Source organism: Mustela nigripes, chromosome 8 (assembly GCF_022355385.1).
Source record: "Mustela nigripes isolate SB6536 chromosome 8, MUSNIG.SB6536, whole genome shotgun sequence".
NCBI classification, from domain to species: domain Eukaryota; kingdom Metazoa; phylum Chordata; class Mammalia; order Carnivora; family Mustelidae; genus Mustela; species Mustela nigripes.
This window is the reverse complement of record NC_081564.1, coordinates 66839316-66863057: the sequence shown is the minus strand read 5'-3', so window position 1 is coordinate 66863057 and position 23742 is coordinate 66839316. Positions and strand designations below refer to the sequence as shown.

At 42.1% G+C, this 23742-nt stretch overlaps 1 protein-coding gene across 2 annotated transcripts in view; it reads left to right on the top strand.

Moving 5' to 3' along the window:
* Positions 1-23742, top strand: part of DYM (dymeclin) — a 335066-nt gene that overhangs the window by 278531 nt on the left and 32793 nt on the right. For both annotated transcript variants that reach the window (XM_059409625.1, XM_059409626.1), the window contains one exon: positions 3075-3188. In XM_059409625.1, the coding sequence (XP_059265608.1) occupies positions 3075-3188 (114 nt within the window). The remainder of the gene's footprint in view (positions 1-3074; positions 3189-23742) is intronic.

Below are 23742 nucleotides of genomic sequence, written 5' to 3'. Positions count from 1 at the left end.
AAATGGCTTAGCTCTCTACTTTTACCTCTTGGAGGAGTGACTATTTAGCAAGCAAAAATGCCTAATATATACCCTCATCTACCCTAAAAAAGCTTCTAATTTTTTTTAACTTCTCATTTCTATATATCTGTGTTCTAGTGATTACTCACTGGTTTCATAATAAGTGGTTGTTAAATGTGATTTTGACATTATTCAAAGGGTACAGCTGATTAATCAGACCATGACCTTGGATAATTACTGCGCACAACTAATAGCGTAATTGAAGGTAATGTGCTCTACTTAGATTTCAGGAATTGTGGCCAAATATGGTGGGTGGAGGGAAGCTGTGTAACACCCACGGAGAAGAAACTTCCTCTGAAAAAGTTGCCTTTAAATTGCACTAACATATCATTCATTCCCATTTCGCTAAAGGTTTCACTCTCAATTTTTTCTATCATTAACTGTATCTTCTGCAAACATTTTCAGAGGTGAAAAAGTTCATCAATCTTAACAATTTTAATGGTTCCTATGAAAGTAGATAAAAGCCACCTAACTATTAAAATCATCATCACTAAATACACTGTTGTCTGCAAAAATTCTAACTGGGTGATAGGAATTACAAGTTGTCTCTTTGAATGAATTCGTTTCACATTCTTTGCTAATGGTACAGCCTGACTCCAAATGAAATTTGGGGCTACGCAACTTAAACCTTTCATCTCAAATATTTTCCATGAAGAAAACGAAGCCTTTTGTTACTCAAGAATTGCTGGAGACAACATGGTAAAGTGAGAAGGAACATCCAAGTACCAGTGCCGTTTTGGATACTTACTTGGTTGACTTGGGTCAAGCAACTCGCTCTCTCATCCCATAGAGTCTGTAGGACAGAGCTTTCATCAGCTTGTTGGATTGTGACGAGAATTAATTAATAGAGGAGCTCTCGGGCTCATACATACAGTAGCTGTCTGTTCCCTTTGCTTTTGATGCATAAATTTACTTTTCTCCTGGAAGTTGGTAGTTTTTTTGTTTTTTGTTTTTTGTTTTTAAGATTTTATTTATTTATTTGACAGAGATCACAAGTAGGCAGAGCAACAGGCAGAGAGAGAGAGGGAGAAGCAGACTCCCTGCTGAGCAGAGAGCCTGGTGTGGGGCTCGAACCCAGGACCGTGGGATCATGACCTGAGCCAAAGGCAGAGGCTTTAACCCACTGAGCCACCCAGGCATCCCAGAAGTTGGTAGTTTTATCATTTTTTAAATCAGTGTGCATCCAAATCCAAGAACTGAATATCCGCATAAGACATACAAATGAGAGCCAGTTTGAAAACAGGAACTTACGTAGAGAGGGAGTCTCTTGCCTACTCCACGGCTCCTCCAGTGGGAACACAAGTTCCTTGAGGCTTAGAGACAAGTCTGTGTAAACCACAGAGTGAACCAAAGTAGATTCCATTGCATTACTTGCTGCTTTGATGATGCGACATGTCCGCAGTCTTTCACGTTGGTCTGAAGTACCCTTGCTTGAACGCTGTGCCGTCTGCCTCACTTTGATTGTACACATTTTGTTATCTCCATCCAGAATCTCCAAAGTGGATGAGTACACACACCCAGAGGTCGCACCCACCGTCCGCAGAAGCATGGGAAGATAGTATCAGAGCTTTCCTTTCTTCATCTAAAAATAAACACATGGAGTTTTCCTCATTCTTAGTATTGGCACACACAACCCGCCAGGCTTCAGCCGTGTCAGCTACCGACAGTATCCCCAGGAGGAGAGGGGGGTTCTCAGCTTGGAAGGCTGTCACTCACTTACAGGTCACCTCACTCATTTACAGGTCCTTGTAGTGTATGTTATTGATGGTTATAATATCTAGATTTAAGTAAGTAAACCCTCTAAATGGAGGGTGGGTATTGTTCCTGCAAAAGAACCACAAATCAAAGGCAGTGCAGTATAAGTACACGTGTCAAGAAGGAAATGGCTGAGCTGATGTCCCCCTCATCCTAGAACAGGCGCTGCGTTACAGGGTAGAAGCAGCAATGAACCAGCCTCGTCTCACCAGAGCCGGATGCACAGAAATTACCAGGCAGCATGTTTGCGTTATGGATTTGAACAGACTGTGATAAACAGTGTCCTTACTGTGACCAGTACTGTGTTTGCTGCTGATAATGTGAAGACTTCAGGATTAGTAAGGCATAGGATAGCTAATCGTCCAGATTAGTTTTAATGATCATACTTTAATGAGTGCTAAAAAAACTATTTTGTTTTTACAGTTAGGTAATCTCTTTACACCAGTGTTTGTCTTTTACATATAAAACAGAAAACCTATACATGAAAATGTATAATTTTTAACAGAACATTTTTATATTTTTGCATGTCTGACTATAAATACTTAAGTGTTACTCTCTTGAATAAAAAGAAAAAGACGTATAATCTTCTTGATTTATTAACATCATGATCTTAAAATGATTTCCTCAAAAAATAATGACATTCTTTTCACTTTGAGGGACAGATGTTAAAGGACAGTGTTACATTGAGAATTCTCCTACGTTACCAGCATCCGGCTGCTCTGGGGCACAAAATGAGAAGTCCTAGCTTGCTGTTCATTATCCCTGTGGCTCAGGGAGAAGAGTGCAGTGAATAAATTAAATTTATAAACAATCCCCTGAACATCATTTTCACCATTAGCTTCAATTCCTTTCTCATTTAAGCCTTTTTTTTTTTTTTGAGAGTTACTAGTAAGCCTCAAAACTGACGGGTTTTAAGCTGTAGCATTCTCTTCCCGCCTTCTGAGGGGGGCTGCCGTCTCACTGAAGTCTGACTAAGGAAGGGCGAGGCCACTGGCAGAAAGAGCTGGATTTAGGAGGCTTGCCGCCGCACGGTGGGGGGCCTTAGTCTAGAGCGCTTTGGTGGGGGGCCTTAGTCCAGAGCGCTTCGAGGCTGGCTCTGACGCAGTCCTCAACCCCTTCAGACAGGACGGTGCGGAGGAGAGCTCGTAAAGTCAAGCCGGGTCACTCTGGGAAGTGGGACCACTGTGGGAGTAGGGCGCCTCCTAAAAACACAGCTGGTACAACTACTTGTTCAGAAACACCAACACTTTACGTTCCAGGTGATCACCTTCTTCAGCTCACGACTGCTGCAGGCTGGGGCTGAGCTGTCGGTGGAGCGGGTCCTGGAAATCATCAAGCAGGGGGCTGTCGCGCTGCCCAAAGACCGGCTGAAGGTAAGACCGGAGAAGGAACCGCGCCCTGGGGTATTGCTTGGGCTGAGTGTTTGTGTCTGAGCGTGCGCAGGGCAGAGGCGCCCCACTTTCTAGTACTGGTGCTAGGAAGGGTTCTTTAAGCACTTCGCCCTCTCCTCCATGCTGGCACACAGAACAGCGATGCAGAGGAGTCTGACAGTCTTGCCAAAGAAGGACTAACACCTTCGCATACTGTGAGTAAGCCAAATACTGGGAATAAAGAAGCACCATATGTTTTTTGACCCAGTGAAATAATTCAGTCTTGTAAGTATCAAGCATTGATGGGAAGGCCCTGCTGGTGGTGGGGATGCTGACTGCCGCTGCCAACCCACACGTGGTGTGTCCGTGGAGCTTGCAAGCGGCTCAGTGATGAACTCCTTCCATCCGCACAAGCCTTACAGGTAGGTAGTGTTTGGCCCCAACTTTTCAGATGCACAAAGAGGTTAATGACTTCCCGAAAACCACACAGCTAGAAAAGTGTGGAACTGGGAGATTCGTGCTCAAGCAGTCTGGCTCTAAAGTCCACACACCGAGTCCCCTCTGGAAAGAGCAGCATTTCTTGCACAGATCGGGGAACGATTGTATCTTAAGAAGGCACTTATGAGGTGCCTGGGTGGCTCAGTCAGTTAAGCATCTGCCTTGGGCTCAGGTCATGATTCCAGGGTCCTGGGATCAAATCCCAATCTCCCTGCTCAGTGGGAAGCCTGCCTCTCCCTCTCCCTCTCTGCCTGCTGCTCCCCCTGCTTGTGCGTGCTCTCTCTCGAGTGCTCTCTGCCAAATTAAAAACAAAACAAAAAACAAAAAACCCTTATTTAAAAAAAAAAAAAAGAAAAAGAACACACTTCCTTTTGTATGTCAGTGTGTTTCCAAAGTGATCTCATGATATAAAACTCATACTTCAATACTGATCTTCTCATAAGAAAAGACGTGAAGGGGACATTGAGTGGCGTCTCAAGACTGTGCAGCACGGTAGCCTGTCTTTGCTTTAATGCTTCTTATTAGTGTTTGCCTTCATCACCTCAGTTTTTTGGAGTGCTCGTTCCCGAATTAAAAACACAGGGCATCCTAGCAGACACGTGGCCTTCTTCATCATAGTGTTTTATCACAGCTAACTTCTGGTCCAGAGTGACTGTTTTTGGGGCCGTGTTTTCAGCACTATCACAGAACACCACTGCTTATGAAGGCTTGAGAGAGAGATTGTTGTAGGAGATGAAAATATTTTCAGTTATAACAACAGAGTTTGTAAAACAATAGCACGTGAGTCATTGTAACCACTTAGAGAAGTTCCCGGGAAAGGAAAGAGCAGTGGGGTTCGTGTTTATCGGCTGGAATGGCACCACCGTGTGGTAGTAATGTGAACACTGGTGCTCACCAGACCCTCCCACTGGGATTTGCCTCCCTTCCTGACAATTCTGTGAATGTAAGAAATTTATATGGTTTCCGCTCTTATGTAAAGTAAGGCTTCGGAGGACTTTTTGTTCTGAGGGTGTGTGTGTGTGTGTTTGCATGTGCGTATGCAGGTTTTCCAATTTACTTGAACTGCTCCATGGGATCCAATACAGAAATCCATAAAGATGGGAGTGGCTGCTCGCAGGAAATGGTGGATCTTGGTCTAAGCTAAGTCAGGAGAGAAGTGGAGCTATCAGGAGGCTGGAAGGAGAGGGTCACAGAGGCTTCAGGAAGGGGATTTGAGTGCAAGCAAAGAGTGGGTATGGTGGAAGTCATGGCAATGGGCATAAAGAACAGTATATTTAGACTGAAGACATCAGAAGTGGAGCACAGCTCAGTGATGGTCTGGCCTTGGCCGTGAGTGAGGAATGGAAGTGCTGTGCCTGTGAATGGAAGTCAGTGTGGTTGAGCAGCTCATGAACGGGAAGCCGAGGATGGCCTACTCACATAGGCTTCATAGTCCCTCAGGACAATAAGCCGTGGGGTGGAGAGCAAGACTGTGAGTCAGATGCTGGAGCCAAGGGGACCATAGTCTAGAAGGCAGTAGGTGCCAGCTGTGTAGGCCAGAGGAAGCTGGTACCAGCCTCATAGGGGCAGAGCTTTCTGTTTAGAGATAGAGGAATAGTAGCCAGGAAACAGTCATGAAACGATAATGAAAGCAAAGCACCAACCCCACACCCCCAGACCCTGAAGTCCGGAATGCGAAAGGATGAGCAGTGTCTCACTTCCGAAGTCCCTAGGGGAGTCAGAGTCCTAGGGGAGAGCTGGGTTTCACTTAAGAAAGAAGTAAGGTTGGAAGACTCCCTGCAGGGACCGAGAATGTAGGGATGTTTAACGAGCCTGAAACAGGCATCCGGAAGTGCGCTGTAGGATACGGGAGCAATGTGGCGAGCATCACGTCAGTAAACCAAGCTGTGTGCAGAAGCGGGTGACGTTACGAAAGAACTTGTAATTCAAGGATGGTGAGGAAGAAAGGACGTATAGCCTGAGAACAGAGGGCTTCAGGAAAATAGAGAAACTGTGTTCAGCTACTGTAAGGACAATTCTGTAAAGGAGGAACTAAGCAGCGTGTGGTAGGCCAGAGGACAGTGGGTAGAAGCTGAACCAGGACAAGTGTTAGTTCAGTACCTGATGGTCAGTGTGAGAAGAACACCAGATGGCAGAGGGACTCAAATCCAGAACGTCGGGGGACGCCTGGGTGGCTCAGTTGGTTAAGCAGCTGCCTTCGGCTCAGGTCATGATCCCAGCGTCCTGGGATCGAGTCCCGCATCGGCTCCTTGCCCGGCAGGGAGCCTGCTTCCCCCTCTGCCTCTGCCTGCCATTCTGTCTGCCTGTGCTTGCTCTCTCGCTCTCTCTCTCTGATAAATAAATAAAATCTTAAAAAAAAAAAATCCATAACCTCGGAAAAGAGGTTGAAAGGATTCCTATTGTAGAAAGTCATAGAGGATGACCCCAAAGATCTCTTGTAATTCTTAAGAGTCTTGATTTGCATCTTCTAAAATGCCATGAAGAATTTTTATAGAGCAGAGCTCTAGGAACATCCTCCTCCTCTTCCAAACTACCTAGAGGGCAGTGCCCTGTCGCCACCAGACAGAGCCCGGAGTCCTTGGACTGGAAGGCTAGACCATGCACAGCCTACCCCTATGTGCTGTTCCAGTCTTTTCCTTTTTTTTTTTTTTTTTTTTTTCCTTTTTCCTTTTCCCTAGCCAGCGCACAGCCAACCAGCATGATCTCTGGGCCTTTTGCTGCTTCTTTCCTGCATGGTTGGAGTTTGGATTTGCTTACCTGATTCTCTCTTCCCAGTATATCAGTCCCTCACCCCTTTGCTTTTTGCTTATCCAAATGCTAAGTATTCAGAGGCCTTGCTGAGTTTGAGAACTTGTTTGAAACCTTTTCTTTTACTGCTCACCCGGCATAGGCCTCCCTCCTCTAAATGCCCATAGCTTTTCATACTTAATTTGGTGGGACTCCTGTCCTCTTCCAGCCTGTACATACTTGTTCAAATGTTATCTGTCTCCCTCTCGAGTGTAACTTCCTTGAGAAGGGGGGGTCATGTCTTATCTGCATCCCCTTGATGCCTCGTTCAATGTCTTGTACTTAGTAGTTACTCAGTAAATGTGATGAGAAGGTGAATGAAATGTTCTAGAGAGGAAATGGGAACTTGTTAGAAGTAGCACATTAGGTAGTAGATACAACGATGGGCAAAATAGGTAAAAATGCCTGTCTTCATAGGGCTTATTTTTTCGGTGGGGGAGATAATCAGATAAATAAGTAAATACAACCAGATAAATAAGTAAATAAGTTATCAGATAATAAGTAATCAGATAATCAGAGAAATAAGCAAATCAAATAAGACAAGCAGATAAATAGTAAAATGCTTGCTACTTTAGGCAGCAGTAAACGGGAGGAAAAATACAGAGGAGAAAGACAAGGACAGTGTTAGGGAAGAAACAGTGTTGGTTGGGGTGGGCAGAAGGTACTTGAATCTGTGCCACTTTGCTATTTTTTGTTGTACATTTTCTTTTAAAATAATTTTAGACTTACCAGGAAAGTTGCAGAAACAGTAGAAATAGTTTACGTAAACCCTTCATCCAGGTTCCTCTAATGTTAGCAACACATGTAACATAAATTACATTACTTACATTATTTATCCTATATTACAACTACCAAAACTAGAAAATTAATGTGAGTACAATACTGTCCCCTAAATTACAGACCTTATGCAATTTTTACTGGTTTTTTCCTCCTGGGTTCTTTATTCTGCTCCTCAGTCCTGTCCAGGATTCCACTTTGCGTTTAACCATTATGTCTCCTTATTCTCCTCCAGCCTATGACTGTCACTCCGTCTTCCCTTACCTCTCTTGACCTTGATGGTGTGGATAGTTCTGCTCAGTCACTTTGCATAATGTACCTCAGGTGTTTTTTTTTCTGATGTTTTCTCATGATTACACTAAAGGTATGCATATTTGACAAAAGTACCCACAGAGGTGGTATTGTATCCTTCTCAGTTCCTAGAATCAGGAGGTACGTGATGTCAGTATGTCTCACTCCTGGTGATGAGTATCCTTGATCATTCGGTTAACTTGGTGTCTACCAGATTTCTCCTGTGATGAGTCAGTGTTCTGCCCTTTGTAAGTAATTACGGTCTTAGGAGCGAGACTTTGCTAATATCCTCTTTCTCCTCAAACTTTTGGCCATTTTGTCATCCACAGTGGACCTGCACAGTTCCTACCGTGGTGTTAACCTAATGATAATTCTGTATTTTGTTATAGATTATAATTCAGTCCTGTCACTTCCTTTGTTGCTCGAACTGTTCTAGCATTGGCCCGTGGGCGCTCCTCCGGGTTGGATCCGGTGTCCTCTGACTTGCCCCGTTCTTGTTTTGAGCACACCTTTCGTCTTCTGCGGCACAAAGTATTTCAGACTCATCTTGTTTTTCCTGCCCCAGTCCTAGAATCAACTACTTCTCCAGCGAGCTCTGGTTTCCCCTTCTTTTTCTTTTTCTTTTTTTAATAAATGGTATTTTGGAAACAAGGCCTGGGCATTAGGCCATCTTCCTAGAATTTTATGTACCCTTCCACTTGCTCATCCTTTCCCCATCTCCTTTCTGTTCTGTGGACAACCAGTGCTTCCTTACTGTGCTGTCAGACCAGGTACTCTTCTTCTTTTATATCTATTCCTACCCTGTGGTAAACCTTATTAGCGCCTCTCTTTTGACTTATTGCTCACTACTTGTGTCTTTAGTCCATTTTTTTTTACTGTTTCCAAACCCAGATATATTTCTAATTCCTTTGGTGAATGCTGCTGGCCCAAAGACCCCTCCCTAGGCCGTAGCAGATTGCAAACGTTCATGAGTTCACTACAATACTTAAAGTGAAATGAATTATAGTATATAGGCTATATGTTTGAATGTTGATATGGTGTTCCTTCATTATACTATATTCAGGAGAAAAAGTCTTCTCTATGTTGGAAACAGTAACATACAAATGAAAATATAACTTCATTTTTTCAGGAGTATGGCTAAGGAGAGATTAATTCATCTGTGGGAGGTCCCAGGCCAGTTAACTCTTATTTAGACTAATACCCTATGGAAACCAAGGTCATGGATAAATCCCTTAAGTGGGCCAGTTCGTTTTGTTCCAAAACATAGTGAGAAACTGTACTTACTTCAGCTTACCATCTCACTCTGTGGTTGCAAGAGGGACAGATGGTGGAGGAGGGATGATTTAGTTTAAAAAAAAAAAAAAAAAGAAAGAAAGAAAGAAAGAAAGAAAAGAAAAGAAAGAAAACCATCCCCAGTACTAGAAAAGAAACTTAAGTTATATTTATTCACAGATGGTGAGTCATCTTCAGTTGGTTTAAATGATAGCACATTATTACCACAGATGTTACCACGGGAAAAAAAAAAAAAAAAAGCTGTTTATCTTTATAATCAAGTCTTGTCTCAATTATTTTAATCATCTTTTTGGATTGAGTGTTTATAACAAAATGAATCACTTAAAACCTCTAGAGTTTAATTCATGGAATACCGCTGTATCTAGAGTTGATTGAAAATTCAAGCTGTGTGTTGAATAATATTTGTATTATACAACATGACAGCACATTATTTTGCCTTTTGGGTGGTTTACTAATATATACTGATAAAATAATTGTCGGGTATGTAATAATAGCTTTGTATGCAAGACATATAAAAGAGGTTGTTGGAAATTGGAAATGCTGCTTTAATAAGGCCTTTATGAAAGTGTGGAATAGTGTGCAGTTATTGGTTTATTCCTTCTTAAAATATAAATTAAACATTAAGGTGGGGCACCTCGGTGGCTCAGTGTTTTAAAGCCTCTGCCTTTGGCTCAGGTCATGATCCCAGGGTCCTGGGATCGAGCCCCGCGTCGGGCTCTCTGCTCAGCGGGGAGCCTGTTTCCCCCTCTCTCTCTGTCTGCCTCTCTTCCTACTTGTGATCTCTGTCTGTCAAATAAATAAAATAAATAAAAATTTAAAAAAACATTAAGAAAATTTAGAATTCTTTCCAACTACCCTTTGGGTTGTTAAGAGAAGCTCAGTGATCCTTACTCATGAGAAATAGTTAGCTAATGTCAACTGAAGATGAGCCAAAGGTTTTTGAAGTTTCCTTTGCATTATAGAACTCAAGCCAATTTTGTAGAAGAATTATTCTTCCAATTTTGGGCAAGTAAACATGAAGATCTGGAAGCCCATGGCATAGTAATTGACTTTCAACCAAATAAAATATTTTTCAATCAAATGTTATTTGACATAGCCTTCTAAAATATTTGTGTAATATCCTGTGTGGGAACATATACTCTTTGTATAAATCTGTCTATATTGTTAAACAACTTGGCTGTTCAGAGTAAATAGTATTAATGTCATTCTAAACATCCTCTTCTTACTGGTATTCCGTGAAGTCTGGGAAAGGCGATACCAGGTAATTAGTTTTTTCAGACTCTCCTGCATAAACAGAGACATAGAGGACGGGCTCTGAAATCCTAAGTTGCTTATTTCTCCTTTAGGGTTTGGAAGGAAATAAATAAAGTTAGTGTGTCCTCTGGGAGCTGAGTTAGAAGCCACCGCTCAAGGTTCTCACTGTCTGCCTGCACAGCAGGGCATGTTCCCGGCTCCCATTTCGCTTGCTAGGGAGCAGCCTGAGTGTCCTGACGACGGGGCCAGGGACATCCCAGGCCGTGCAGCTCTCGTTCCGCTTCCACTCCAACTTACTCTCAGTTACACAAAGTCTCCAGGTTCCCTCTTTTCTTTGGTTTCGTGAATTTTCTGTCATTTGAGAATTAAGAGTTTTACCATATATCTTGAGTTTGAAAAATAGGTCATGTCTTTCAGGGAGAATTAACCAGTTTCCCTTTTAGTATAAACAGGAAGCTATGGAATAGTGTAAGTTATTGACATTAACTGAACTTCTCATTTCATTCTCCTGATAAACCATAGGAATTAAGCGTGGATAGCCAGTGTCACACTAAATTATTTTTTTTTAAGATTTTATTTATTTATTTGACAGACAGAGATCACAAGTAGGCAGAGAGGCAGGCAGAGAGAGAGAGAGGAGGAAGCAGGCTCCCTGCTGAGCAGAGAGCCCGATGCGGGACTCGATCCCAGGACCCTGAGATCATGACCTGAGCCGAAGGCAGCGGCTTAACCCACTGAGCCACCCAGGCGCCCCACACTAAATTATTTTTAAAGCCTTTATTTTATATTCACTTTTTAGAGTACTTCCACTGTTCCTTGTTATATAAAGAGAAATACAGTTAACTGAAATTTCAAGAATTTTTTCATAGCTTCTTAATGCTGACTTGCTTAAAAACTGCCCCCATTCTCCTGCTGGAGTCTCTCCCCATCCCCATCCCAAGTGTCTGTCATTTCCCTGTCCATTCTCGATCCCCAGAGCTGCTTTCTGAGGGCCACCCTGGTGTGCCCACCTGCTGTTGGGTGTCCCTTCTCCAGGTCCCCCAGGAACTACCATTAGCAGGTTGACAGCTACACTATTCTGTGTCTCCATGGATTTTTACCCTTGGAATGCAGCCAGTCAGGATCTTCTCTCACGCAGAAGTGCCACTAGACCCTGAGTTCTGTGAATTCTGATGATTTCCCAAATCTCTCTTTTCCTTCCATGTTCCCACTGTCCCATTTCGCTTCCCCACATCTCATACAGTGTGTTACTGTAGCCTCCTAACTGGAGTCCCCACTTCCCCAGGCTTCCTCCCAAGGCTCCCTTTGCTAAAAGTATCTCCTTGGCCCACACTGCTTTGATCCCACACGGAGGGCCCCTCAGAGCCTCACTCTTGACTTTGGTTCTTGTTGTCCCCGTGGCTTCTGTGCCCCAGAGTGCTGACTTGCCTCCACGTGGACGGTATAGTTGCACACCTGTGCCTTCCTCCTGCTGCTCCTGCCTCCTCCCTCCTCTCCCCACAATCTCATAGCTTCATGGCTTTTTGTCACATGAACGACTCAAGCTTCAAGTTCCAGCGCAGCCCACCCTGATTCACCCAGGCAGCACAGACGCTGAACAAATTAACGTTGCCACCCCCTCTCTTGATTCCTTATATCTCTTTCCTTTTGGCCAAAATATTGATTTCTTGTTTGGTCCTTTGGCTCTTCTAATCCATTTCACAATATTAGAGCAAAGCATCAAGAGGACTTCGTCCTACCCCAGTGAGAAGTGAGGATTTTCTCTGTGACATACTGTACCAAGGAGCCGTTGGCCCAGGCTCTGGAGCGGAGAGGGGGAGGCTTGTCACATATACAAATAACACATTATAATTTTATTTATTTTTTTTAAAGATTTTATTTATTTATTTGACAGAGATAGACACAGCAAGAGAGAGAGATCACAAACAGGGAGAGAGGGAGAGGGAGAAGCAGGCTTTCTTCCGAGTAGGGAGACCAGTGGGGGCTCGATCCCAGGACTCTGAGATCATGAACTGAGCCGAAGGTAGACACTTGACTGACTGAGCCACCCAGGCACCCCGCTAGTCTGCTTTAAACAGGACATTACCAGGGCATTGTTGGGGAAACGCAGGTGTCTAAGACACCAACCTGCCCTCAAACCATCAGGGCACCTGGGTGGCTCAGTGGGTTAAAGCCTCTACCCTCGGCTCAGGCCATGATCCCAGGGTCCTGGGATCGAGCCCCGCATCGGACTCTCTGCTCAGCAGGGAGTCTGCTTCCCCCACCCCTCTCTCTGCCTGTCTCTCTGCCCACTTATGATCTCTGTCAAATAAATAAATAAAATCTTTAAAAATAAATAAATAAAGCAGGACCACCTATGCTGCATGTCCGAAGAGCGGTATAGAAGTTAAGCTCTGGAGGGGGTCAGAGCAGGGAAGGAGACATCACTGGGAGGGTCTGAAGGAGAAACCTGGACTTGATCTTCTCTGTCTTGAAGGGATGGTGAGGTTTCCATAGACTGAGATGAAAAAGGAGAAATCCAAACAGAGGGAAATTTATGGGTGAGTGAAAGAGAAGACCCAAGGCAAGTTCAGCTTCATGTCCCATTGAAAGAGTAGGAATCTCAGATTCCCGCCAGCAGATTCATGTGGTTGGTGTTATTTAGTGACACACTAATGTCATTAGATTAGTGGCTTTCAAACTTTTTGGACCGCCACCCACAATAAAAAATGCATCATACACATTTTTATACAACTGAAACAAAAGTTTCATAGAAGATAAAAGTTTCACTTGCCCTTAGTAAATGTGATGAGCTCTGATATTTCCTATTTCTTTACTTTTTTAAATTGCCAGGCAGACCTATTAAATCAATTTAATAGTCCACTATTATTTAATGACTCAGTGCTTGAAATAAGCATTAGAACATTGGTTTCCAAAGCAGGAAACCTTGAACCGGCTCTTGAACCAGCAGCATTAGCATCCCATAGGAGCATGTTAGAAATGCACATTCTTGGGCCCCACCCCAGAATTTCTGCAGCCAAAACTCTGGGGGCTGGCACCCAGCCGTGCTTGAACAAACCCCAAAAAGCACAGCAGTAGATCATTCCCTCCAGTGCACCAGCACTCTCCACTCTTGGCCCTCTGCACTGGGTTTTTCTTCTGCATCTCCACTGTTCTCCCTGATGTCATGCCCCCACTCGCCATCTTCTTGAGAGCTGCCCTGATCTCTGGTTTCAGTGTTTGCACTTCCAGTCCCCTTAATTCCCCTGTATTTCTTTCTCCACGCTATTTATTACCTACCATACTGTGTTCCTGTTGTTCTGCAGATAATGGAAGCTCCAGGAGGGCAGGCACCTTCATGGTTTGTTAATCTGATGTATCTGAAACTACATTGGCCCATGTGGGCGCTTTCCTATTTACTGGTTGGAAAGGAGGCAGGCGGACCACTGGATGGGGGCCCAGGATGCTGCCTCAAGTAAACATTCTTTAGAGAACAGCTCTCCGTAGTCTTTTTGCAAGGTCAGCTTTCATGCCAAAATACCATAGTGGAGCAAAGTTCAAAGCAGAAGTCCCAGTCACTTTATAGGAATAGTTACATTTCTTTCAAGCCTATAGTATCAGTCCATATTCATGCATTCTGAGAGCTACAAAACTCTGATCTGACCTCCATTTCGGAGCCCCCGTCAACAGGATACTGCCTGTGCAGATGGGCCTCACTGAATTTTTAATAGTATCTCTTCTTGGCTGTTGCTGGCACTGATTCCATTATAGTTCAAGCAGAGGAAACTATTCAGATAGTGACCTCATTCTATTTCTGAATCTTTCTTGGAAAAGGAAGAGCACGGTGGAGCTACCAGGCTGATCGTTCTGACTGCCTGCCCTCTGCTTTCTTCGGGATATGTAGAGCATGTGTGTTTTCAGGTCCAGACAAACACTGGTAATAAGCCGGTCACATTCTGACAGGGAAATTAGAGCTCCAGTGCCCTGCACCATCCCACCAGCCAATAGTCTCTTCCTCAAATTCAGTCTGCTACTAGTTTGTGACTACTTTAATGGTTCTAATGGCCTTGTTTGGCTTTTTCTTCTGTATTTTTTTATGAATTTAGACTTAATTTTTTCTTACTGTTCTCTCTCTTCTTTTTGGAATGTTATCAATTCTTTTTTACTTTTGGCTGGACTCTAGGAAGCGCTAAGCTTGAAAAGTACAGGTCTGTCCTGGGCTTGCATCCTAAGAAAAGGGACACTGGTGACATTCCTGTTGAGGTTTTCCCAGATTCAAAATGATCTCTGCAGAAGTTTAAAAGTCAGAGTGGCTCTCCCTTCTGTTCTCAGCTTCTTGAGTTTCTTGTCCAGGAAAGACGAAGACCCAAGTCTTACTCACAAGTTACTTCTTTGTCTTCTGGAACAATAAACACCAGCTCATTAGTGGTTCAGGAGACCACTGTGGTAATGCTGGCAGCTGATTTTTAGGACCATTGGATCCCCCTGTGAGAACTGTCTTCGGAAGTACATGATCTCAAATGCACACGCACACATGCACACAGACCCCAACACACACGTGTGCATGATGTTGTTTGAGCTTTCCAAGTCACCAGTCTACACATCGGTGGGGAAGCAAACAGGAAATCTCATCCAGGAAGAGTCAGTCACTCAGTGTAAAATCCCTCCGAGCAATTTTTTGAGGACAAGGACCGTAGAAAGTGTGATAGAACTTTGATAATGTGAATGTTAGAATCCTTTCTGTATGGGTCTTATGTAAGAACAAATCTGCTCATGCCGTTTCTCCTTCCATCAAGATGAGGGTTTCTTCTAGTGCACTGTTTTCAGATGCAAATTTCTGACTCTTCACCTCAGATTCTCAGTGGTTTGGTGATGAACTTGGGATTCTTATATTTTTATATTTCTCAGTAGGCTTCACACCCAGCATGGAGCCCAACATGGGGCATGAACTCACAACTCTGAGATCAAGACCTGAACTGAGATCAAGAATGCTGAGCTGACTGAGTCCCCCAGGCACCACATTTTTTCTGGGAGTCTGTCTTTCTAAGTGGTTCTCTGAGTGGTCCAGATGACTTACCAGATTAGGGAATCACTATTGTATGGCCTGGTTTTTAACAAATCCCTGCCCCCATGAAAGCTAAGGAGGTGATGGCTAGGGTTACTGGTTAGCTTTGATTGACTCAGAGTGGTTCTATTTTCCCTTCCTACAAAAGACAGATAACTTTTGCATGATGAAAGTAGATTTCTTTTACATGTAATTCCAATACAAGATAATGCAGTTATTTTATAAATTAAACAAATAGTAGGAAAAAGTTAGACTCTGTGTCTTTTAAAATGTTATATCTGCTCTTCGTTCTGACATAAATATTCCCCTTTTGGCTCTTTTTTCTTCATTATTTTATCAACTAATTACATTTATTGAGTGTTTGCTCTGTGCCAGGTCCTCTGCTAGATCTTGTTTTGTTTTAAGATTTTGTTTATTTATTAGAGAGTGTGCAAGGTGGAGGGAGAGGGAGAGAAAATCTCAAGCAGACTCCACGGTGAGTGCGGAACTTGATGCAGAACTCGATATCATGACCCTGAGACCATGACCTGAGCCAAAACCAAGAGTCGGACACCTAGTAAGACTGAGCCACCCAGACACCCCTGTGCTGGGTATTTTTATATAGGTGTTCTTACTCAGTTTTCCCAACAATTATAAGAAATAGACAGATAATTTATATATTTTTTAAGTGAGGGAGCAGGCTAACGAGAATCTAATGGCTTGTCCAAGATTATTTCAGTTCTGTCTTATCTTTGGGCTGTAAATTTCAACTGTTCTTTCTTTTAAATCTTAAATTTTTGTTTCCTCCTAAATCATAAATCTATTTGCTGTCAGATCAACTTGTTTAACCTAAAGCATTCATAGTACACCTAGTTCTTGGTTTCAGCAGTATCTTACTCAGTGTTGTAGAGTAACCCTAAGTGAGACCCATTGCCACTTTATCGAAAGCTCGTACATAGAGCATTTTCTCATACCTAGTATTAAAACGGTACTACACCTGCAGCAGCCTCATGTCATACTTATTTTTAGAATAGCCATTCCTAGTAAACAGTCTGACACATGGTATTTGCTATAATATTTTACACTATTTTTGTTTAATTAAACCTTTGGTAGATTTAATAAGCAGCTGATGGGATTTTTTTCTTCTTTGCAATGAATGTGAAATAGAGTAAACCTAGTTTTTACTTCATTATCCCAAAGTATAAAACTCAGTCTTTGTTATCATTACATCTTAAATATAGTCATGAAAACCAAAACACATAATTGAAAAATGATAAAAATCTGACTGTTCTGTAGTCAAAGAATTCTTTGCCCAGTTTTCCAGCCATGCTTTCCAGCGACCGAGGGACACATGTTTGCCCTGCAAGGGCAGCTGTGGAAAATGTTGATACTCTCCCGTGGAAAAGGAAACCCAAAACTGTGTGGTTTTATCTTTAAATCTCTGCTATTAGTTTTGATAGAATTATTTGCTTTGGTATGGGTAGAACTTTGTAATTCACAAACAGAAATTTCCTAAGGAGAGAGTCTACTGTGGTGGTTAGAAAAAAATCGACCCAGATCCCATTGTTCATCTGTCTCCATCCTGACTTCTCCACTAGGTTGACCATAGGCTAATGACTGAGATTGTTCCAGTGCCTTTACAGCTACTGTTCAAGTCATTTGCTGTAATCCTTACAAAGTGTTGTGTAATGACCAAAGCTCCCTGTTAGTTACAAAATTACTTCTTTTTAATGGGTAGTAAGTGAAAAATGAACTAATTCTGAAAAAAGGATGACTAATGAATTATAATAATTTGTTCTGTGGGTTCTGCTTATTAGTACTCAAGTCAGAGGGAAAAATGTAATTTTCTTAAGTGAAGGAATAAGAAAATGAAATAATTGTGTTCTAGTGAGTTTTAAAGAGATGTTCTTATTTGAAGTTTTTAAGGTGATAAAAGACTTTTTAAAGAAACCAAAGTCCGCTACTCTAATTCCTTACATATAGCAAAACTGGTTCGTTTGGAGGAACAAAACTACTTTCGTTATGGTGGCTTTAATTTCTGGGGCAAGTTGGAAAGAGCAGCAATCGGCACGTAAATAGTCACACTGAGGGTGTTGGTGAGCATCTGGCCATACCCGTTAAAGTTTCTTTGTACTGCATCTGTTGGTGTTAGAGGCCTCGAGACTTTGAAAGCCTGGTTCTATGAAGAACATAATACTGTTCATGCCTATCAGTGAATTGGGGATAATTAACGAATGTAACAATTTTTGTTTTCCTGGCAATTCACATCCAGCTTTCTTTCAGGATTCCTGCCTAAGAGCTCTGAGGGTAGCAGGGAGTACCTCAGGCATTGCATGATAATTAGAAGCAGCCTAATCCATTTTGAAAAACTTTTAGGTAAAGTCTTCAGCCCAATCACAACAAAATACATGAATGTGGACAACTATTCCAGGAGATTTCCTGATCTCTGACCAACACAGTGCTGATTACTACACTATGGAGATCACTACCAGTGTGCCCCGCTTTAAAAAATCGAAGATACAAAAACCCCAAGATTAAAAAATGATCAATTAGAGGCTAATTATTTGTGTCCAGAAAGGGTCTGTGCTGATCAAAAAGATTCCTTCCGTGCTCTTTCAAGTAGAAATGACCCTTTTACATTTAAAATAAAGAAACAGTTTTTAAAAAGCAATTAAAGTCAGTTTTCCTTTGGCATTGGAGAAGTTAAACCTGACCTGTGTGTGTTATCAAACTATATTATTGCTCACTAGTCTTACAGTGAGATTGGAAGAAACATGTTTTATACCCATTTCCAGAAGTCTTTTGAGTCATAAGAATAATAATAACCAGTTCCTGGTCATGCATTGTATGAAGAATGTAATAAGTTTTCATTTATTAATAAAGCCACCCCCTGTTCTTGCTCTTTTAACTGTGAGCAATATCATGTATAGATGACTACATAATTATAAAGTGAATATCCATGAAGTCACTCTTCCGATCAAAGAAATGGAATATTGCCAACCGCCCAAAAGTCCTAGAAATAAAAACACTGTCCTGACTTTGGAGGTGACTGTCTTACTCTTCATAATTTTACCATCCGTGTATATATTCCCAAACAATATGGTTTTTCATTTTTGAACTTTTCATAAATGGAGTCATGAAGTTTATTTTTCTTTGCACCTTTATTTTTTCATTTAGCATTATGTGTGAGATTTTTTCGCTTACCTGGAGTTTGTTCCTCTCCACTCATGTATTAGTATTAGGTTGTGTATATAGTCCAGGTTTATTCATTCTACTATTGGTAGACATTTGGATTATTTTCAGTTTTAAGCTACTAAAAAAAGTTCCCATGCTATCTCATATACAAATATGTGAATATATTTTAATCTCTCCATTTCATTATTAGTTCTTCGCTCTGGTTTTTTTTTTTTTGGTTTACATCCCCCTCATAGAGTCTAGCACAATACACTGCCTTGCACAGTATAGCTACTCATCAAATGTTATTGAATGAAGACAGTGTGGTTGAAAATCACCTTGAGAACACCTGCTTCTGGGCATCATGAACTAAGGTCCCACCACATGACACCCCCTACAGAAACCGCTGTAAAGCCTTGACAAATAATACAAAATACAGCTGTAGGGAAGGCACTGGAGACTGAGTAGAAGCAAACAAACTCCCACAGAGAGTTCTTGCTCATTTAGAGGAGGGAGCTTGGAGCTTATATACATAAGTTTCCATGTCATTGGCTTTTAGCCTGGGGCTAAGCACTGTCCCTGGAGTTTACTCCATGGTGGTGAGGGGCTTACATGGAAAAACTTGGCTTTTCTGGTCTGAGGAACCACAGAAGTGAAGCTGGGAAAGCATGAGTGCTGAGGAGAGTAGAGGAATCCCAGAAGGGAGAAAGCATGAGAAGGGATCCCCAAACAGCATCCGGTGTCTGTCCCCAACTGCAAGTGATCCCTGAACCATGTATCAGAAACAGAGCAGCTCAGCCAAAAACCAGAAGTCTGAAAGAAGACTAGACTTGCTACTCTGAAGAAAGAGAAGAGTGAACAGATGCAGGAAGACTCTGGTGGCGACTGTACTTTGATTTGCAGGATGGGAAATAACAGACTTACCTCCTGTCTCTGAGGCATTTAGCCTGGGGCTAACTGTAGTCCATGGCCCACACCACAGAAAAGGGGTGCATGGGGAAAGTTGTAACCTTTCCGTCCTGCAGAACCAGAAAGGAGAAGCAGAGACTCTATGAAATCTGAAAATAGTGGAGGAATCCCCGGAGAAGAGAAATCAGAGAAGGGGATCCTAAACGGCATCTACCCATACCTCTGACTAAACTTTGAATTGCACATCTATAGATTAGACTTTAAGAAGCTGAGCTAAAGAAAAAGTTCTGAACGAGAGGCCTGCTATGTAAAATACAGAGTTTGCAGCTCAAACCCAGACAAGAATCTCCACAACTTAATATTATTCAGGATGCAGTCCAAAATTTCCCGACATCCAAGGAACCAAGAAAATGGAACACGTTCTCTACATAAAAGAAAATCAATTGAATTCAACCCCAAGATGAACCAGATGTTGGAACTAACAGACAAGGATTTTAAAGCAGCTACTAGAACTCTCCTCAACGTTTTCATTGCATAAAACGTGTTTTCAATGCATGAAAGTCTCAGCAGAGAAATGAGAAGTCTCAACCGAGAAATAGAAACAATAAAAAAGAACCAAGTGGAAAAAAGACAAATTTGCAAATATAAGATGCTAACACAAAGCAGAATAAACACAGAGAATCCCACATCAACACGCACCATCATGAGAAGTACTGAAAGCAGTGATAAGGACCAAGAGGAAAATAGCATAGTACATAGGGAAGGACAACAGTCAATTAACAGATTACTTCTGATTAGGAACTGTGGAGTGTTGAGGAGAATGGGACAAAACCTTTCGAGTATGAAAGAAAAACAATTGTCAACTCATAATTCTATATCCAGTGACAAGATCATTCAAGAATGCAAATAAGACACCATCAAGTGTAAGAAAACCAAGAGAATTTGTTGCCAGCACACTTGCATTTTTAAAAATGCTAAGGAAGTTCTTTAGGCTGAAGGGAAATGATCCCAGATGGAAACTCGGATTTTTGGAAAAGGACGAGTATTTACCAGAGTGGTAGCTGTCTGAGTAAGTGCTGATCATAGCATAAAGGATAGGCGAGGATGGATGTGGTCCCGTAGGATGTTCTGTGTTTTACATGAAGAAGTAAACTATTATCTGTAAGTTGGCTGTGAAAAGTTAAAGAAGTATATATTGCAATCCCTAGAGCAACCACTATAAAAATAATACAAAAATGAATAGCTAAAAAGCCAACAGAGTAGAAATCTAAAAAAATAGTTTGATGGTTCTCCCCTCCCCCACAAGGCAGGAAAGGAGAACCAAAGGAACAAAACAAAAGATTCAAATAGAAAACAGGAAATGAGGTGGTGGACCCAGACTTAGTCATAGCAATAATTATATAAAATATTCATGCACTAAACACTCATTAAAGGGCAGGGAATGTCAGAATGGATAAAATAAGACCCCGCTATATGATGTCTGCAAAGGAGATGCTTTAACTTTAAAGATATAGATAGGTTGAAAGCAAATGATGGGGGGGGGGGAACAAGGTGTCATGCAAACAGGAAACATAAAAAGGTTTAAAGTGTCTGTTAATATCAGATAATAACAGATTTCACACCAAAACCTAGGATGAAAGAAGGGATATTTCATAATGGTCAAAGGGACAATTCAACAGGAGGGCATAAATTTGTAGGTGTATTGGGACCAGTAACAGAACATCAAAATCATGCAGCAGAAAACTGGCAGGATTAAAGGGAGAAAGAGACATTTCTACTATCATTGTCGGAGATTTTAACATTCCTCTCTCAGCACTTGGTAGAATAACTAGACAAAAAAGAATCAACGAAGACATGGGAGATCTGGAAAATACACTCTGACTTGATTGGTATTCATAGAACATCTCACCTAACAGTGGGAGAATTCACATTCTTTTTGAATGCACATAGCACATTTACACGAAGACCAGATTCTGAGCCATGGAGCAAATCTCAGTAATTGTAAAAACACTAGCATCATCAGAGTTAAATCCAATGATTAGAAATTAATAAAATACGGGGCATCTGGGTGGCTCAGTGAGTTAAGCATCTCACTCTTGTTTTCGTCTCAGGTCATGATCTCAGGGTCATGAAATCCAGCTTTGGGCTCCACGCTTAGTGCAGAGTCTACTTAGGACTCTCTCCCTCTCCCTCTGCCCACCCCTCCCACCGTGTGCTCACACATGGGCACTGTCGCTCTCTCTCTCTCTCTGTCAAATCTTTTAAAATAATAATTTTTTTTAAATGCTAGAAAAGGCAAAACTGGGACTTAAGCAGGTCGTGGCTGCTTTGGGCCAAGGGTAGGTGCAAAGAGTCAAGAGAGGGAGGGCTTCTTCGCGTGAGGGAACTGGACTATATCATCATTGACAGTTACAGAAATGCATCCAAAGAGCAAAATTGATTACATTGAACACTGAAATTAGCAAATGTCATGATAGGATAATCTCAATAAACAAACAAAAAGGAAACAGTTTGGTCATTCTCACCTAACAGATGGCCAGAGTTCAATTTAGAAATTTAACCGGAGGGGCGCCTGCCTGGCTCAGTCAGTAAAGCATGCAATTCCTTGATCTCCGGGGTTGTAAGTTCGAGCCCTGCGTTGGGGGTAAGGATTATTTAAAATCTTTAAGAAACAAACCAAACAAAAAACCAAAAATGTAACTGGAGACCAGAAAAACATTGCCAAGAGGAAAAAGTACTTTCGTGAGGCTGGCTGGCTGTACAGGGTATTGTGTGTTTCACCACTTGTGCAAAGAGCTAATTGGCAGTTGGATCCTTTAAAGAGTTCAGATTTGGGGAAAAGGAGCTTTACAGGCTGCAGTCCTACAGAGAACTCAAGAGCGTTCTTCCTCTGTGTCCCTTTCACAGAGCCCAGAGCTCGTCCTTATGCCAGAATAAAAGCAATTTAACCCCTGCCCTCAAAGACCGAGCTGCTTTAGGTGGAACAAGAAAAAAGTTTTCCATCTAAGCATCTCATCTGCCAAAAAGTTCTTGGGCCTGGCAGCAGTGGTGTGCTATGTGGCATCCGGAGCCTGTCGGTGGCGCTCCCGGGGAGAACTCTGGGCGTCACTGAAACCACACCGATTCGGCACCTCCACAGATTGTTTGAAAGCAGAATGTACAACTCACTTCTTCCCAGTTGTCAGGATGGGAACATGCTACACTTTATATTGTTCCTGCCTTTTTATATGATAAACGTTCATATAAAAAGTACGAAGCTCATTTTGTGTGGCCTGTAGTCTCAAACCCTCGACAACACAGTGCTTCTTATTACACTGGAGGGGTAAATTACTTGAACAATTACAATATGATGTTTTACCAGAACATACATTCAGTAGTTTACTTCTGGCATAATCTCTGTAGCATGGAGAGTAAACCAAAAGTAGGAAAATAATTTATAGTGTCATCTAAAACTAGAAAGCCATGGCAGTTTTTTTTTTAATATGTCTTCCAGACTCAAAAACATCATAACACTTTTCATATGATGGCAACGATGTTCGTGTCTATATTTATACATACATGCTTGTGTGTATGTGTTTGTGAGTTCAGTCATCCCAATGTGGACACACAGACGCACAGACGGGAAGATCCTTCCCCAAAAGGAAAACATTTACTTACTTTGAGTAGTGAGATTAAGTGTGGGTCGGGTTTATTTGTTTGCCTGCTTGCTGAGAATTCATGTGGATGCCGTTCTGCTTCTGCGGTGACAGGGTGCTCCTGCTAACACATTTCTGACATTGCTCTATCAAAATGAAGGGTAAACATTACCCTAGTCTCAACAGAGGAAAATGTGTGCTAGCAAGCTTTTAAATGTGTGGGGTTTAAACTCTTCCCATGTTATATCAGATCCTTACTGTAAACTAGCCAGAATGTTTCCCAGCAGAAAATAATAATTATGTCTTCCACTGGAAAGAGCACTTCATAAAACTTTTTTTTTTTCTATAAAACAGAGTAAACATTCTTTTGATCCCTCTGCTTCCCCACCTCAAAACTTAAACTGCCATTCCTCCTTTCCAAGACTCACAGTAGTAAATGTTTTGGATTCTCCGTGTTGGAAAAATCCTGACATTTTATAGCATCACCCGCTCCCGCCATCATCAAAATGTGGACGGAATTTCACATCTATAGTTTAGCTCATCATACCCATTGCCAGGTTCCCAAGGAAGGATCCAGAAATGTGTTTTCTCTTTGACCCATTCGTCGGCTCCCTGGTCATCCTTCACTGCGCCTGTCTGTGTGTACATGTCCTCGGCTATAGAGTGCTGCTTATACTTGTTTGCTGAAGCTACACTCAACGTTTCCAAGTGACTCTGATCCTTGGGTGGAAGTCTGAGGACGGGCATACAGAATAGTGGGAGAGGACCCCACATTTCAGGCTTGGCGTGCCCCCGGCTTGCTTAGCTCTCAAAGGGGTGAGGACTGTGACTCACGTATACAAAGAACCTTGAAGGAAGGAAAAACACACTGAAAGAGGGGGTTTCCCCGGCTCCTCCTCCTGAGTACCCAGGAGGG